Raw genomic sequence first — 17,461 nt, forward strand, 5'->3', positions numbered from 1 at the left:
GGGGGCTGGGAGAGTCACTGCCCATGGGGTGAGGGATGGGAGAGTCACTGCCCATGGGGTGGGGGATGGGAGAATCACTGCCCCTGGGGTGGGGGCTGGGAGAGTCACTGCCCATGGGGTGAGGGATGGGAGAGTCACTGCCCCTGGGGTGGGGGTGGGAAGAGTCACTGCCCCTGGGGTGGGGGATGGGAGAGTCACTGCCCCTGGGGTGGGGGATGGGAGAGTCACTGCCCATGGGGTGGGGGATGGGAGAATCACTGCCCCTGGGGTGGGGGTGGGGAGAGTCACTGCCTATGGGGTGGGGGTGGGGAGAGTTACTACCCACAAGGTGGGGGATGGGGGAGGGTCACTGCCCCTGGGGTGGGGGTGGGGAGAGTCACTGCCTATGGGGTGGGGGTGGGGAGAGTTACTACCCACAAGGTGGGGGGGGGGGAGGGTCACTGCCCCTGGGGTGGGGGAGGGTCACCTTTCATCATCTCAGTACTAGTCTTTGGCCAAGGTCCCCAGAAGTAGCAATGGTCATATGTGGTGTCCCGAATGACCTTTATATAAGTCCTTCAGCCCAAGCCTCCCAGAGGTTCCTTTGGGCTCCCCAGGTCTTCCACAATCTTCATTAATAAATGGCTCCATTTATATACTCGCATACATATATACATATATATGTAAAAATAATAAAATAAGAGACCATGAATTTGAGTAGATGGGTCTGGGAGGGGCTGGAGGAAGGAGGGAAAGAAATGATGTAATAAATTTTAATTGTATAAAAATTTAAATGAAAGAAGAAAGTCAGGCTCCAGTCTTTCCTATCCCCCATTCCCTCTCCTTGGGTGGTCAAACACTCCCCAGCTTGATCCTGTGTTTGCAGAGATAGCAAGAAACTTGCCACCTTCACTAACTATGAAAAAAACAGACATCTGTTAATATATTTTAAAAAACCAGCTATGAAAGACCCGACAGGAAAACTAGGGACACTCAGAGAACAGGAAGAAATATGCCTTTTATTAGAAGTCTTATATGTACAGGGACAGCTGTTCCCAACAGCCTAGGAAAGCTGTGAGGAAGCCACTGCCGTCCAAGGTCACCACATTTACTTACATTGGAAACACCGCGCGAGTCATTAACAGATAAAGCCATCACACACAGATGCAAAGAGACACGGGGCCTGTGGACACTTCGCATATTTTCTAAAAACAAGTCTACACAAAAAATACAATGTGCCAGTAAAAAAAAAAAAAAAAAAAAATAGGCGTATCAATACATGTCTTTTTTTTCTATCTTCCTTTTTTGTTAATACATGGTACTCTGAGCCTTTTATCTCAGGATTTTTTCTTTCACATGGAGATTTGCAGGCACTTTAGCAACCCAGCCTTGGTTTACAATACAAGATGTTCAGACCAACAGATGAACAGTGGGAGCGTCAAGGGCCTTGTGACACAGGCATGCACGGAAATGTGACTCCTAGTGCTCTTCAGGGACATCAGAATGTTCTCAAGTGGGATGGCTTTTCTCTTATTTCTTCTGTGTTTCATGGCAGAATTACTTAGTGATGTGGTCGCACCTGGACAGGACACATAATGTGTGTATAGGAGACAAATCCTGACTCCAACCTCAAAAACTGTATTGAGATTAATTTTCAGAATCCAAAGTGACTGATTTTTTTTCCTGGTCCCACTCTGTGCCTTCCTTGTCAACCTTGCAATGCAAATGAAGGAAAACACCAAGGATGACCACAGAATAGACTGGTCATCGCTCCTCAGAGACTCTTCCCTCCGTTCACCTCCCTCCTCAGGGTGTGTGCACAATAGGCCATTCCCATGTCCCTTGTTCCCAAGTGTCATGAATGTGACTGAACAAGTGTATTTATAAACGCAGACTAGAATCATTGTGATATGGGTAGTGACGATATAAGGCAGTTGGAAGGGACCCCCTGATAGCCAAACAGCACTGGCATATCGTTTAGCTTCTTCATTACTGCCCAGAGCCTTTATGCTCCAAGGAACTGAGGAAAGAAAAGAAAACCCAGATCAAGCCCCAGAACCAGGGGCAACCCTGCTGCAAATTCCTGGGAAGCCCTCCTTCCTGGTCCACGCTGCACTCCCTTTCATCTAGCAGAGGCTGAGATAACACTCTAGCCGAGAGCCCAGGGGAGAAAGGTCAGCAACATCTGCAGCCTCAGGGTCACTCTCCAAGGTAAAGCTGTGACACCCAAGCCAGAGGCATCTTATGCATGGAGTTGAAGCTTCCAGTACTGCAGAGAAGCAGGTGCCTTGAACTCGGGATTGTCGGGAGGGGGTTCCTTCCGTGAGACAGACGCTGAGACGCAGTGGCAAAGACGGTAAGGCCTTCCGTTTCTTTGCTCCTGCTGCTTAAAGGCACTGATACCAGCGACAGAAGTGTTCCGTAGTCCCACCGCAGGGTTTGAAAACTCCAAAGCACGTCTTCATAGGAACACGTCCTTTATTGCATGACATGAAGTGCTGACACCTTCATTTGAGCTCAGGAGTAGAAGGGCCGCCCTTTCTCGGGTGTCTGCAGTCTGTTTAGCCTGGCCACCTGAGATGGAGACGGAGGCACATCTTGCCGGAAGGGTCCCCTGACTCCATCAGCTGGGGGCTGCTTCTTCAGCTGCTGCTCTTTCCGCCTCTGCTCCTGGCGGAGAAGCTCCTGGGTTTCCAGCATGACCCTGGCATTGAAGCCATGCCCACCAAGATAGCCGTTCCTGGAGCCCTGGTAACTGGAATACCTGGGGTTCTCCTTGGCACTCTGGAAGCCTTCGCCAGGGGCATAGTTCTGTTCCCAGGAGTCCTGTGATATGGAACTGGCATTCTTCCTGCTTTGCCTAGCAATAAAGCAAAGAAGTCAGTCAGGGATTGGGGGGAGTGGGGGAACGAATCTGCAGGCTTTAGCAAATATCACTATGACCTGATCACCCACCAGATACCATGGTGGAGGCTGGAGATCTCAAAATTGACATTGCTTGCTGCCCAAGCTTGAGGATCTGAGTTCAATCCACAGTAAAAAGCTGGGTGGGGTAACACACATTTGCAATTCCAGGACTAGGGAGGGGAGAGAAGGAGATCCACGGGGCTTGCTGGCCGGCCAGCCTAGCCTAACTGGTGAGCTCCAGCCCAGTGAGAAACCCTATATCAAACAAACAAGGTAGACAGTTCCTAAGGAATGAGGCCTGAGGGTGTGCTCCGGCCTTCATGTGCACACACATGCATGTGCACACACACACACACACACACCCCCCCCCCCCCCCCCCGCACCTGCATTGTGCCACACTACAAACAAACAGTGACTGTCCTCAGCAAGTCCTTAGTTTCAGCTGAAGTGACCAACGCTGACAGGGCAAAAGACAGGCCCAGACTCAGCAGCTATGGAGAAGCAGGTGCCTCTCCTAGCTTGAGGTGCCCTCTGGCTCAGGGTGACCATGCCCACTGTAGTGTGGGTGCAGACACCAGTGGGTAAGTATTAGAGGTCAGGCAGCATCTAGCTTTGTAAGAACTGCTGCTCACTTTGGTGTCACTGTTCAAGTCTAAACAGTCCAAATGAGCACTGTACCTAGCAGCTGACAGAATGACAGAAACTGGTGTGTGGTGTTCGTGAGCATCTTCTAGAGACTGAGATGTCACTCTGTCTTAGGGAACCTCATGGGATGTGAGTATGAGCTCGGACAAGGATGGAAATGCAGCCATCAGAGGGCTGGGGCCAGGCTCAGCTCGGAGCACTGGCCGAGGATGCAGGAGGCCCGGGTTCCATCCACAGCACCACGGACACCAGGTGTTGTGAGCACATGCCTATTACTTCAACATTAGGGAAGTAGAGGCAGAAGGGTCAGAAGGTCAAGGACATCCTTGGCTACACAGTAAGTCTGAGACCAGCCTGGGTGGCAGAAGACGGTCTCAAACAACAACAAATCACTCAGAAAACAAAGCTAATAATGCAACAGGCAGCTCCTTGGATCTCCAGCCTGGCTCTCAGGGGTCCAGTGTGTCAGTAGCTGGCATAGGTCATGTTGCGCAACTTCCTGCCTGGAAACATTATTTATTCCACCTCAAAGGTTTTCTTCACCAAAGGCCAGGTGCCTCACTAGATAACCCATTTCCTATTTACCCCAGGATAGGGAGACAAACCAAGCCAGAAAGACACTTCACAGCCCACCACTTCTGCAAGAGACTTGCTGTGGTTTTCGGGAAACATGATTCTGAACATCTTTAATTTACTATCAAGGATCTAGATACTTCTATGAATTTGCAATAAGATTGCCTTTGATAAAGCATAACAATTTTGTGTCAGGAAGGAAGACATGCCGCCCTATTTTTCCTCTTGAAAATGGAAGAGGGAGGAGAGACAACTCTCATAAAGAAAATGTATTATTGCTCCATTTATCAGCAGGAATCATCTGGTGGCAGAAGGCGAGGCTCAGCCTCTAGTATAAGCATACACAACATTGCTCATGCATGAGGAGACTGTGGGAAGCCACCACGCCTCCCAAAGGAACAGAGTGATGGCATTTGAATGTTCTGGAACGCTGGCAATATGGTCCGGGGTAGAACCTGCCCATTTTCCACATGGCTGCAACTGTAGTTGGGAGACATTGCAGATGAGAAGTGAATTAAACTCTCAATGTCACCACTGGCTCTGTGAGCCACTGAGAAGAACGGCGGCTCCCATCTGGCTTTCCTCATGGGAGCCACAGCCGAATCCTCAGATGGGATGGAGTAAGTTTCTTTGCCTAAAGCACTGATTATCATCACTTAAAAAGTCATAAACTAATCTGACCAGAGATGTGACGGACGGACAGTGTTAACATGAACCCTGGGGTTTTACATTGTCACCTCTTCATCCACAGCCTCTGGATACCTATAGCTGCCTTCCTCCCAGATCCTGCATGTCCCTTGCATAGAAAGGTGTGTTGCAGTCAGCCCAGAAATGCAGGTTCCTTCTGCATTAAAATTTGTGAAAAGTCACTGAGACTTGTCAGGCCTGGATGAGAAGAGGAGGAGGTGGGTGTGGGAGGAGGCACTGTTTTGTAGCTCAAATTTGCTTCAGATTAATGAGTGTAGAATAAAGCAAGTCCTGTGGTTTGAAATAGGGTATGTGGGACACACACACACACACACACACACACACACACACACACACACACACCTTACTTTCCTTTGCAAGGAAGCTATTGGTGTCCATATATTCTTCATTAAGGTGAGGATTAGAAATGTGCCAACTCAAGAGAGGAAGAAAAGAAGGCAGTCAGTAAGTGTTCCCCATGTAGAGGGCTGAGGAAATGGCTCAGTGGCAAAGTGTTCTTCTTATAAGCATGAAGACCTGAGGTAAATCTCTCAGAACCCATATAAAAACCACGTGTGATTACCTGTGTTTGTAATCTCAGTGCTTGAAGACAGGAGACTCTCTGGGGCTCACTGGCCAGCCATCCTAAGCTAAGCAATGAGCTCTAACTTTAGTGAGAGACACTGTCTCAGGAGCAAGATTGGTGATACCTGACCAGTATCAGCTGAGCTTGTCCACAGGCCTCCACATGCATGGACACGCATATGCCTGTGCACTAGTGCCTACATATGGACCCACACAAAATGCACCTATTTGTACACACAGGGGGTAGAACTAAAGGGGGGCAGAAACAGAATGGACGTGTTTGCACACCACTACCACGTGTTCTGGAGGGAACTGGCTGTACACCCTCTTGGCTCACCACTGTGAATGTTGAGTTCCTGCAGGCTGTCACGGAGATTACTGAACTTTAGAGGAACTTGCCTTTATCAGAAAGTAAAGCAAGCTCATTGTCACATGGATCAGCCAGTGCACAGATAAGCACCACCTTCCTCCAACTGCTTTGTTCAAATCATGGTTAAGACAGGAAAACAAATGTCTAGTAACTGTCACATACAAGTGACTTGTTTGGAGGAGGCTGGAAACCTGCAGGGTTTTCAATATGTTTATTCCGCACTATATATTTTCTGGGACGAAGACTCGGGTGGAAAAATGGGGGTGAATTCAGTGTGTGGCGGTGTGGTCAGTCATGTGACAGAGTTCTAGTTCTTTAACAGAAGGCAGCTGGAGCAGAGGTCCCTCACAAGCCCAACACCTAAGCTGGGTTGTCAGTTAATGAGCCAAGCACCCCTGAGACTCTCTGCACTCCCAGGCAGAATGACAGTAGAGACAGAGGGCAATTAAAATGGGGTTTGTGACCGCCTATCCACAGATGTGCATGCCCAGAGTACTCAGTCCTGCCGTAACAGAGCCTAGGTGTACACAGCAGCATTCACCCCAGAATTCTGGGAGCCAGGCAAGCAAAAGCGTGCTTAGAGTCTCTCTTTGCACATGGGGGAGTGGGGTTCCACTTTGGGTCTGCACAGGTGCAGATGCTGGCCTTCTTGGTCATGCTCCCATCAGATGCGCAGTACCCCTCCCAACTCAAGCATGCCTGCGCTGCCCAGTCCTTGGTGAGACGGTCCAAGCTGGGAAGAGGGCAGCTCACCTTGGCAGGGAGCTGTACTGGCGCTGTGCTTGCTGGAAGTTCTCTCGTTCCTCCTGCCGCTGCCGCTGCACTTGAACCTCCACAGACACCGAGTGCCGACCACTCTGCGACGCTGGCCGGGAGCTGGGCTGTGGGAGAGATGCACCGCTTGTCAGTAAGAGAACGACACCTGCACTGCCATGCCATAAGTGACGCCACTTCAACTCTGGGTCTTCCACAGTGTTGGAGACAGAACCCAACACCTGCACATGCTGGGCAAGTGTTCTGCCTGAGTTACACGGTCAAGCCTCCAACTTTTGACTCTTACCAAATGACTCTGAAACACTTTACAGAGTCTATGATTTTGTTTAACCACATCAAGTTTATTTGTTATTCTACCTCCTTATTTTGAGACAAGGTCTCATGTAACCAAGGCTGTGTTTGAATTCTCTGTGTTGTAGCGAAGAATGACTTTGAACTTCTGACCCCCATCTCTACCTCCTGAACACTGGGATCAGCATTCCTGGTTTATGTGGCACTGGGTATGGAACCCAAGGCTTTGTGCATGAGGGTAATCACTACACCAACTGAGCCACCTCTCAGCTCCCTTCTGACCCATATCTCTTTGTGAGAAGAACTATATCATAGCTTGGCTAAGTTTTGCATACTCCATCTTGAGCTGTGACTTCGGTGTGGGCACATCACTAAAAATGGAGAGGCCAACTTGGTAGTATTTCCCAGGGAGGCTCAGTAAATACTGACATGGGTGCTAGTTGACATCCCTTACAGAGGGAACATGATGCTCAGAGGATTAGAAGACCCAAATCCAGGGCTGGTAGTTAGAAGACCAAAACTGAGGGCTGGTAATGTAGTTCAGATGGTACAATACTCACCCAGCACACAGGAAGTGCCAGTTTTATCTCCTGCGCCGCATAACATGGGTGTGATAGAACACACCTGTAATCCCAGAACTCAGAAGGTACAGGCAAGGGAATCAAAAGGTAAAAGTCTCCCTCAGTAGCCTGGACCAGTCTGTGCTACCTGGCACCCTGTCTCAAACCAACCAACTATCCACCACAACAAAAAATAAATAAAACTTTGATACTATAACTCACATAGGTAGGAGTTCATGGGCTGTGTAGGAAGGCTTGCTGAGCTGGTGAACATTTGGTAATTGTTTCTTTTGTCCTAGCAATGGTAAACAATATAGAGGACTCGCCTATGCTAGGAAGTAACAGCTCAATTTTGAAATGTGAAGATCAGTTTAAATGAGACACTGTGACCAACGATAGGCCCTCTGTCCCCAAGGATGTCGGCTAAAGAGGGCCAGGAACCCTCACCAATAGCATGTACCTGTCAGTTAATAAGTAACACACTCCCTTGGTCACAGAAAGTGGTAACTGGCCAAGGTGATCCTAGCTGATAGAAATCTTCACTCCGCCCAGCCACACACTCTGGCCAACACAACATGCGTGGAGTGTGGATTATCAAATTACATACTATGCTGTGTTGATCACAACAGCCAGCAACTTTACAGAATACTCAGGGATGGCTCATTGCCGCACTGCTGTTGGTACCCCAAGACACCTGTCTTGTGACTCATCCATCTTGGTGCCCCTTTGTGCAAGGCACACAGCCTATGTGAAGAATGTCTGATTAAAAAGCCCTGACTCACTTTTTCTTTTAGTGTTGAAAGCCAGTGGCAGGCCACGACTCAATGATGGCTTTGGAAAGTAGTGGCTTTAGCATTCGTAGGAAAGTGTTAGAGCAAAGTGAGTCCTGCCCCTAAAGAGCAGCCCCTCAGGTTAGCTTCTGTCTGAAGAAAACTCGATAGCCTAGGTTCTCTTTCTATCTTATGTGCTGGCAGGGCAATGTCCAGGACAAACATCTCTAAGCAGGTATCCTCAGTCAGCACACGTTTTAAAAAACACTCCAATACAAAACTTAGGTGGCAAGCAATTAGACTTCCGGTACCCCAGTTGTACTGGGGGATAGTCGCAATCATACCAACTGGGACAGATGTGTGGCAGAGACTACACATGCAGTTCACACAATACACCATGTGTCTTCAGCATGAAGAGCACTGAGGGGGCTGGGACATGGCTCCAAGGTTAAAGTGCATGCCGTACAAGTGTAACAACTTGGATTTGGATCCCCAGAACCCGCCTCAAAGCTGGGTATGGCGGTGGGCTCTTGTAATCCCAGACCAAGGGAAGTGGAGTCAGGACGAACCCTGGGGCTCACTGAGAGCCAGCCTAGCCTAATGGGTGAACTCTATCTTCAGTGAGAAACCTTGTCAAAAGAAAGAAAGGGAGGGAGGGAGGAAGGGAGGGAGGGAGGAAGGGAGGGAGGGAGGAAGGGAGGGAGGGAGGGAATAGAAAAGAAAAGAAAAGAAAAGAAAAGAAAAGAAAAGAAAAGAAAAGAAAAGAAAAGAGAGGTAGATGGCTCCTAAGGACACCTGAGGCTGATTTCTGGCCTCCATGTGCCTTCACACGTGTGTATATGTGTGTGTGTACAAGTGTGCACACACACATACACACAAGAGAGATGAGGTGGTAGATAGATAGATGATTGATAGATGATAGATAGACAGACAGACAGACAGATAGATAGACAGACAGATAGATAGATGATAAACAGGCAGACAGATAGATTATGGAGCATTTCCCCAGTGAGTCTCTGCTTTTACACACATAGCTTCCTCCACATTAATGAAGACAGGCATCTTCTCTCCCTTCCATGAGCAGGATGCCACTGAACTGCTGGGTGGTGGTGTGCCTACAGGAGCCTTGGGGAGCATCACTAGGCAGGCAAATATAGAGTGAGAACTGAATGGTTTGCACAGCACCCCCAAAGTGCCCTGTTTCCTTCCCCTTCACGCACTGTAAGCTACCTCTACATGTCAGGTTGTCAGGAAGGCTTTGGCATTCGGCGACGGGATTTAGTAACCAGCGATTTAAGCTCACGCTGCTTTTTGACACACTGCTTGTGGAGATGTGAAAAGAAATGTAAGATCTTACAGAAATGCAGGTATATTTTTAAGTTGTTTCTCTCAGCGGCCTGAAAATTTGATTCTGACAGAGGGAAAAAAATAAGCCGAAGGGCTTGTGTTTCCTCAACTGTGCACTTTCTGACACTGTTCAAACCTTGTCAGTTGTAAGGATCTACTGAAACCCTCTCAGGCCTCAGGAATGATCAGCACAGGGACTGCAGCATGCACACGCGGATGACTGAGGTGCTGACAGACTGATATCTCCTAATCAGACAGGGGCTTCAGCCTCCCCATCCGTATTTCATGCCCTCTCTCTCCAAGCCTGCAAAAGGGCTTGCCGCTCATGCCAGCCACCTTCTTCTTTTAGAGAAAACTAATAGGCCACGTGTCTCAGGATATGTGACTAGTTCACAGCAACAAGTCAATAAAATCACTCTGGAAAGTTTTACTTTTGTTCCAGATAAAAAGTAACCTCCTGGGCCTGGGAGACAACTCGGCTGATGACTTCCAAACCCACAACCCACAACAACAGCAACAAAGCCAGGTGTGCTGCCCATGATTGTAATCCTAGTACTGGGCATGCAGAGACCAGAGGATCCCCAACTGGCCACCCATCCAAAGTAGTGAGTTCCAGGTTCAGCAAGAGACTAGGTCTCAAGACAAAGAACCTGGATGACACCCGAGAAGCTCTCAAGAGCCCCTGTAAATGCTGGGGAGTCTCCGAACACCGCATCCCTGGATCTTTATAAAGGCCTGCTTTGGCATTAACACTGTTGCCCTTCATTTACTCTCTCCCATCAGTGCGTGTGCTTACGAGATCTTCCCACCTGAAGCCCCTGGTACCCTGAGAACTCGGGACAGATCTACAGAGTCAGCAGCTCATAGCACCCAGCGCCCTCATGGACCATGGTTATATGGAAGTTTGTCTACAAGACGGTTATAGTGCCCAAAGCACAGGGTCTACTTGGCTGTAGCAAGGGGCTTTCTCCATGAGGAACTGACACCCCTCTGCTGCAAAACAGCTCTCTCTAGGGACATTTCTGAGAGAAGCCACCTCCATGCTGTATGAGCTAAGGTCACATTGAGAGGCTTAAATCAAAGTGGTGACTTCTGAACCAAGGACCAGGAACAACAGCAGCCGCCTCTTCACACATGATTAAAACAATGACAACAAAAACTGAACCGCTGTCTTCTCACCCAGGTGGCACCCAGGGATGCAGAAGAACCCTGTCTTGCACTGGGCCCCTGAGGAGACCAGGCAAAGCCCTGGAGGGACATTATAAAACCACACCAGGAAGATGGAGGAAAAGGTAAAGTATGCTGTTCCTGTAAAGCCCGCAAGGAACAAAACAAGTACAGGAAAGACAGGCCATTCACACTGCCCAGGGTCAGTTTTCTCCTTGAAGGACTAAAGGACTTCCAGCCACTACTGACCAGGGATGGAAAGGAATTAGCAGTACTATTAAAGTCTCCATTATCCCATTTCTCGGTTGTCTCAGCCAGCACATCGCCTTGTGCACAATGCTAGGTGTCTGAGGGGCTCCACTGGCAGGCTGTCCTCTGGTGTGGACAGCCTGCAATTTAATTCCTTTAGAGCAACTCTCGGTTCCACCCACACCCAAGCACCTCATAATAATGAGTGCCCCAGCGACTACTCAGTCACATGCCCTAGTTGCCTTATGGAAGAGTTGAAGCAGTGTGCTGCTCTGTTGGGGCTGCACCTGCATGAGGTGGGGAAGAACCTGCTTTTCCTCTTCCTCAACCTGGGAGAGAAAAATGCTCCAATTAGAGCTCAGAAATTTTCTGGGCCTGTGCTCCTGTAAAGGCCTTTTGTTCCACAACAGCTCTTTCCAACCCAGACCATGTCTTGAACAAAAGCCCATGAGCAGGTGCATTCCATACTGCTGGGGTTTACAGTGAACATTTCCAAAACAGATGAGTTTTTAGGGCTACCTGCAGTCATTTTTGCCCCAGGAAGCTCTGTCGACGAAGTTGTTGGCTAAGACACTCTCTCTGTGATGCATCTGTAGATGGAGTCATTGGCTAGGAAACTCTCTGCGATACATCTGGCTGGACTGTGCATGAGTATTACAGCTTATGTGTGCTACGTTTTCCAGACAGCTTGAAGATGAACTTGAGGTTCTTTAAAAGTAAAATGAGTGTGGACTGTTCCAACATATGAGGCTGTGCTCTGACACTTTCCGAGTACAGGATGCCACAAGGTCAGCAGACACGTGGGAAGAAAGAAGATTCCTAGCTATGGAAGGGACAAGGGAAACCTGAGGAGTTACTCTCTGAAGAAGCTAGCAGCTCTCACCGAGGGAAGAGGGAGAGTTGATGTGAGGATTACTGTGCAGAGCGGAATGATAGTCACCATAAGTCCACTTACGTCATCAGCAAAAGGGAGAATTCTCAATAAGACCTCAATTGTTTGCAAATGAAAAAGAAAAAGAGAGGAAAAGGTCAACTTCTGATCCACAATTGAGGAAACCATTCCATGCCTAAGGTAACCAATTCGTCACCCGAGTAATTGCCCACTCTGTCATCACAGGAAACAATACACAGGCCACACTGTCTGTCTAGAGTTTCAATGGCATCTGGCACACTGTAATTTGACCTATGACCTTTGGTAGTCAAGTTTCCAAAGCACAGACATTTTTTTCCGGTCTTTTCTCTAGAGTTATTGCTCCTATTAAAGAGATAATGTGGAAACACCCAAATCACAGACACTTCTTCATTCAGACTGAGATATAATCCTTCCAAATTCTGTCATTGAAAATACCCTGCACTGAGAAGACACTCACTTGGCCTCAAACTTGAAGTTCCTTTATGTGGGCACAAGGTGACCAGTCAGAAGCCAGAAGTGGTGGCCACACCTCTAATCCTAGCACGTGGGAGGACGAGGCAGGAGGACTGAGAGCGGCTTTCTTGGTGTCACCTTCTCTGCAGGGTTTTAGGGACAGACAGTCTTTCACAGATTTGTCCTTGCATGGTAATGGGGCATTGTGAGCATTCCGGAAGTCTGAGAAGTCAAGCCATGAACTGAAAAGTGAGTGATGGGAAGATGCTTGTCTGAAAGCCACATCCCTAGCTAGGTAACTGACAGTGCCCCTCATGGCAGGGTGTGGGGACTGTCAAACCATGAGGAGCTTGCAGGTTAGAGCGGGTATGTGACAACTGCTTCCATCTGTGGTGGCTGCTTTCTTCTCAAGTTTCCCACTGTTCCCAGGACTCTCTTCAGATGTAGTTAACTATACATCACGTAAGAACCCTGCTTTAGGAAACCTCTTAGGGATAGATGGAGTCAATCACACCAAACATACCAGTGCATTAGCACAATCCCATCCTGTCACTACAGAGATGACTCAATTCACCAGAAAATAAATCGAATCCCTATAATGAAAGCCTCTCTAAGAGCAGACCAGCTCTAGAGGACAACTGGAAATCTGTTTCGGTGTTGAATCAGTGTACAGCACCCACGGCCAGGCAAGGATGGGCTCCGTGGGGGCATTTTCACACCCAAATGCTGCTCTCACACTGCCAACTACCATTCCAGGGGCTGTCTTCCTCTCGTGATCTGGGGCGAGGCCTATCCTCCTGATGCGGCCTCCACATCTTTTCCTCCTCCTTTCAGCCCTAAATCAATCTTCCATATGATCATTAATCAGAAGCAAGGTTTCTTGCTTCACAGAGTACACTGGCTGAATCGGGTATTGGGACCAAGAAGGGCCCCAAAGACCACCCTGACATTCCAGGAAACATACTTGGCAAAGTTGAGCATGGCTGCACTCTCTGGGATCACCACTTTTACTCAGTCCTTTCTCAACCCAGCCACCTGTAGGTTTCACTTCAGCTGGGAGGCTCATCCTTCTTCTAACCAAGAAGGGGCACATGCCCTCAAGTCTTTCCTAATACCATTCTCCCTCTGCCACATCCAGAAATCTGGCACAATGTACTTTATCCCCAGAGTTTTTCTGAAGGGACTCAGCAAGGTCTAGGCACTGGTCTCCTTTGCTCCTCAAGTACAAGGACAGCATAGCTCTTCCTACTACAGTTCTGAGGCTTCTGGCCATTCTTGCATCTTCTTGAGCCACTGTGGTGGTCCATCTTCTAGATGCACAGGTTCCCCTATCCAGACTGAGCAATCCTGATCCCAGAATCCTCATCAGGACATCCTGGCCTTCTACCTGTTGGTCTCTTCCACCTCAGTCATAGTACTTCTCTGTAAATATGTCTCCTTGGTTCTTAGAGGGGACTGAGCTACCAGGAGGATAGGAAGTTCCAACGCTCATAGCTGCATTGGCCTATGTGAGCAGTTCTTATTGACTCTCTCTTCAGAGAGCCTTCAAAATCTTCGCTGTCTCCAGCACCAACCCTGCTCCCATCCCTTTACTCCTAGAGGTGCCAATGGGTCTCAAAGGTGCCAATGCAGGAAACAAGAGTAGCAGCCACAGTTTCATTCTAAAGAAGTCACTCAAGTGGCCGTGTGGAGGATGGATGAGAGGTGAAGACAGATAAACAAGGATTTAACAAATACTTGACAGCAGGGCTGGGGATGTGGCTCAGTTGGCAGAGTGCTTGTCTGGCATGCATGAAGTCCTGGGTTTGATGCCCAGCACCATAGAAAAGTGGCATAATGACACACATTTATAGTACCACACTTGGGAGGCAGAGGCAGGAGGATCAGGAGTTCAAGGTTATCCTTGATTATACAGTGAGTTTGAGGCCAGTCTGGGACATATGAGACCCTATCTCAATAAAACAAAACAGAACAAAACAAAAAACATCAAGGGGGTTAGAGAATAAAGAACCAAGAATTACCAACCTGTCTCACAGACACAAATGAGCAGGAGCTGAACTCACTTTGTCTCTGCTCCACAGAAAAGCACTGAGTAAACCTAATAACAAACATAGTTGAGAGCAGACATTCTTTGGTGGTGTCTCGTCTTATGACTATTTGAACCTATTACACAGTGGACAGATGGTGGAACAAGATATAAAATGAAATTAGCAATGATGAAACCCAGATGGAAATGAGGGAAAGGTCAGAATGCTAAAGGTCAGAGGGATTTGGCTCCGTCTTGTCTTATTTCATAAAGGACTGAGGTCATAGCTCAGGGGCCTCTCTTATGGGGCAGCTGTTAGCCCCGATGCTGGGCTGAGGAAGCAGACACTCACCCAAGACTGCTCAAAGCTGTAGGTACGGCGCCGGTCCTCCACATCCTCATCCTGTTTGGCTTGCTGGAACTCTTGCCGTAGACGCTGTATCCGGTCATGGTTGCTCGGTGTAGATCGACTGCTAAAAGAGCAGAGGCAGCAGTGAGCACCCTCAAGAACAGTCACCATAAATCGCAGTGGGCTAGGGAAAGGGGGCAGCTAGCTGTGGAACGTTACTGAAACAGGAAGTGAATGTTCACAACAAAATCCGGGCATTTGAAATGTTCATTTGTTCTCAGGGCTTAGGCTCACTGTGGCTATTCCAGCAGAGATCTGAGAAGGTGAGCTGTGTTTGGAGAGAGATCTTTTTTTTGGTAGTGACCTTTCAAAGTCTTACTTCCTTTCTATAATCTGGTTAGGTGCCGGCAGTGAAGGTCTAAAAGATGTGGCTTTGGACGTCAGAACAATTAGGGTCCAGACTAGCTCCTCCAGCTCCCTAGCCTGGGGCACACCATTCTTATATTTTTACATATGAAGCAGAGATAATTATCTTCCATAAATATCATCTGTAACCAAGTGAGATGACACTCCCCACCCCCAACAAACAAACAACAACAACAACACTCAGCCTCACAAGCCAGGTGTTGCAGCATGTACCTATTTCAACGTTTGGGTGGGAGGCTGAGGCAGGAGGATCAAAAGTTCTAGCCATGCCTGGGCAGTTTAGTGAGATCCTATTTCAAATTAAAATCAAAACCAAAAATTAAAATGGGGCTGGAGATGTAGCTCAGTGATACAGTGCTGGTCAAGCATGTTCTTTCCGAAGAGCTGCAAACAACAAAATGCATATGCATCTGTATGGGTGTCTCTGTGCATACCATGACTATCTGTCTGTCTGTGCATGGATGTGTGTAACATAACAGAAAAATCAGGTTAAGGTGGTGTTTGAGCCACTTGCTTAAACAATGACAAACAAATACAAACTTTCACTTTGTATAGCTCTGGACTTCCTTTTGTAGTAAGAACAGCTGTAATCTGGTAGAGAAGGGCAGCACTGACCCTCACCCCAGCAAGTGTGGAAACCGACATTTTAAGGAGGTGAGTGGCAAACGTTTTAGGTGGATCAGTCTGAGAACATGAAAGTTAACAGGTCTGTGAATGTGCTGTTTCAAATCATGCAAACTTCTCACATAGTCTTGAAAGTTCCCTCCATGCCTCTGAGGCATGCGGGCCGCTATTCCCAGTGGCTTATAAAAATACAGATACAGCCATTTCTTGTTCCAGCACATTAGCACTGGCTACCAACCTATAGCTCCTTCTTTTCCATGTGACCAGTGACTACCTGGGCACGCGATGGTCTGGTTGCCGGCACAAAGCAACAGAAACTGAGCATCGAGGAAAGGCACAGTGGTTTTCTTGCTCCCAACCTACATCAATGGGAGGATGAGCATAGGCAAGACTATCAAAGTGCCCCGACCTCACCAGGATCACTGCTCAACTCTTCCTATGCATTAACTGTACGTTTATGGGTCTCATGAAATCCAAGCAAGTAATGAAAACCAACCTTCCAAGGTCTGTGATAAGCTGGAAGTCCCAATGTCCTTAATTTTAGGTCTGGGTAACCTCAGTGGCATTCTAGGATCAGCCCTGGAAGTCACCTGGGCCCTGTTTTTCCAATCTGCCCAACCAGCTTCTCTTTCTTCCCTCGACTGTCTTTCAGCCTGTGTTCTAGAGAATCAGACCAGCTTGCCTTAGTCCAGCTAAACCAGCGGCGCTTTCCTGGCTTAAGCTGAAGGCAGGCTGCAATGGTTTCATGATTGATGATGATTTCCCAGGATGGGAAGGCCATCAAGCGCCCTTCGGGAATAACCATTGGCAGTGTGGAGGGAAGACCTGGCTTTGAGAGAGGGAACTATTGCACCAGCCTACTTGTTTCCCAGGCCAGACTGTGACGGGCCAATCATTCAAATCTGGGCTTTGAAAACTCTGATGCCCTCTTTTGCCAAGAAAACCAAAGGAGATTTAAATATTCATTAGCAATAGTGACTAATCCCTACACATCCCAATCAACCTAGATTAGGGCTGGTGCCAATTTAAAGCTGATCTTTTCTTTTCTTCCTATTCCCCACCCCCGCCTCAACAGTGGTGAGGAATAAATAAAAACAGCACCAAAGTAGATTCAAGAGATGACTGAAGCTAAAGAAGTCTTAATGAGGAGTCTAGAAATTGCAATTTCCAGAGATCTAAACAGAGATGATGGGGCTTTAGGATGTTCTCTATAAACAGACAAAAGACAGCTTTGGTCCAAATGCTAGCACTTAGCCTCCTCTTGCAATACTGGCTTTTGTAGTGTGACTGGTGTGTGTGTGTGTGTGTGTGTGTGTGTGTGTGTGTGCATGCGTGCATGTGCACATGTGTATACTGGTTGAAGAAAATTGGCTTTAGTTCAGTAATGATGTAGGTTTTTTCTGCTGTGTTCCCAGTCCTGTCCTACAGATAATTCTGGCCCAGTTTGCATGAATGGTGCAGTGAGACTTGGAGGTCCATAGAAAGCAGACTGCACAGGACACATGGTATGGAGCCTTCTGGTGGGCCTTGCATATTTCTCTGATGGTGGCTGATGCACTCATTTGTGCTAAGTGTAACTGAAGTTTCTGCAGGCCTGCTGACTGGATGCTCTTGGATTATAGGGTGAGGGCACAGGTTGCACAGCCCTGCCTGTCCCCACTCACTGAACTGAGAATGACCATCCTAGAGAATATGGTAAATGTGCTGCTTGTGAAGATTGAGACAGCCAGTCAGGGCAGGTCTCAGGCTTACATTCAACAAGGCTT

The 17,461-nt window shown here is 48.1% G+C and overlaps 1 protein-coding gene across 6 annotated transcripts in view; it reads right to left on the reverse strand.

Moving 5' to 3' along the window:
• Positions 1-1,234: 1,234 nt before the first annotated feature.
• Pard3 (par-3 family cell polarity regulator) overlaps positions 1,235-17,461 on the reverse strand; it is a 539,860-nt gene continuing 523,633 nt past the window's right edge. For all 6 annotated transcript variants that reach the window (XM_036187591.1, XM_036187588.1, XM_036187587.1 and 3 more), the window contains 3 exons: positions 14,649-14,769; positions 6,500-6,627; positions 1,235-2,839 (listed from right to left, as the gene is read on the reverse strand). In XM_036187591.1, coding sequence (XP_036043484.1) covers positions 2,497-2,839; positions 6,500-6,627; positions 14,649-14,769 — 592 coding nt within the window. In that variant the 3' untranslated portion in view covers positions 1,235-2,496. The remainder of the gene's footprint in view (positions 2,840-6,499; positions 6,628-14,648; positions 14,770-17,461) is intronic.

Source organism: Onychomys torridus, chromosome 5 (assembly GCF_903995425.1).
Source record: "Onychomys torridus chromosome 5, mOncTor1.1, whole genome shotgun sequence".
NCBI classification, from domain to species: domain Eukaryota; kingdom Metazoa; phylum Chordata; class Mammalia; order Rodentia; family Cricetidae; genus Onychomys; species Onychomys torridus.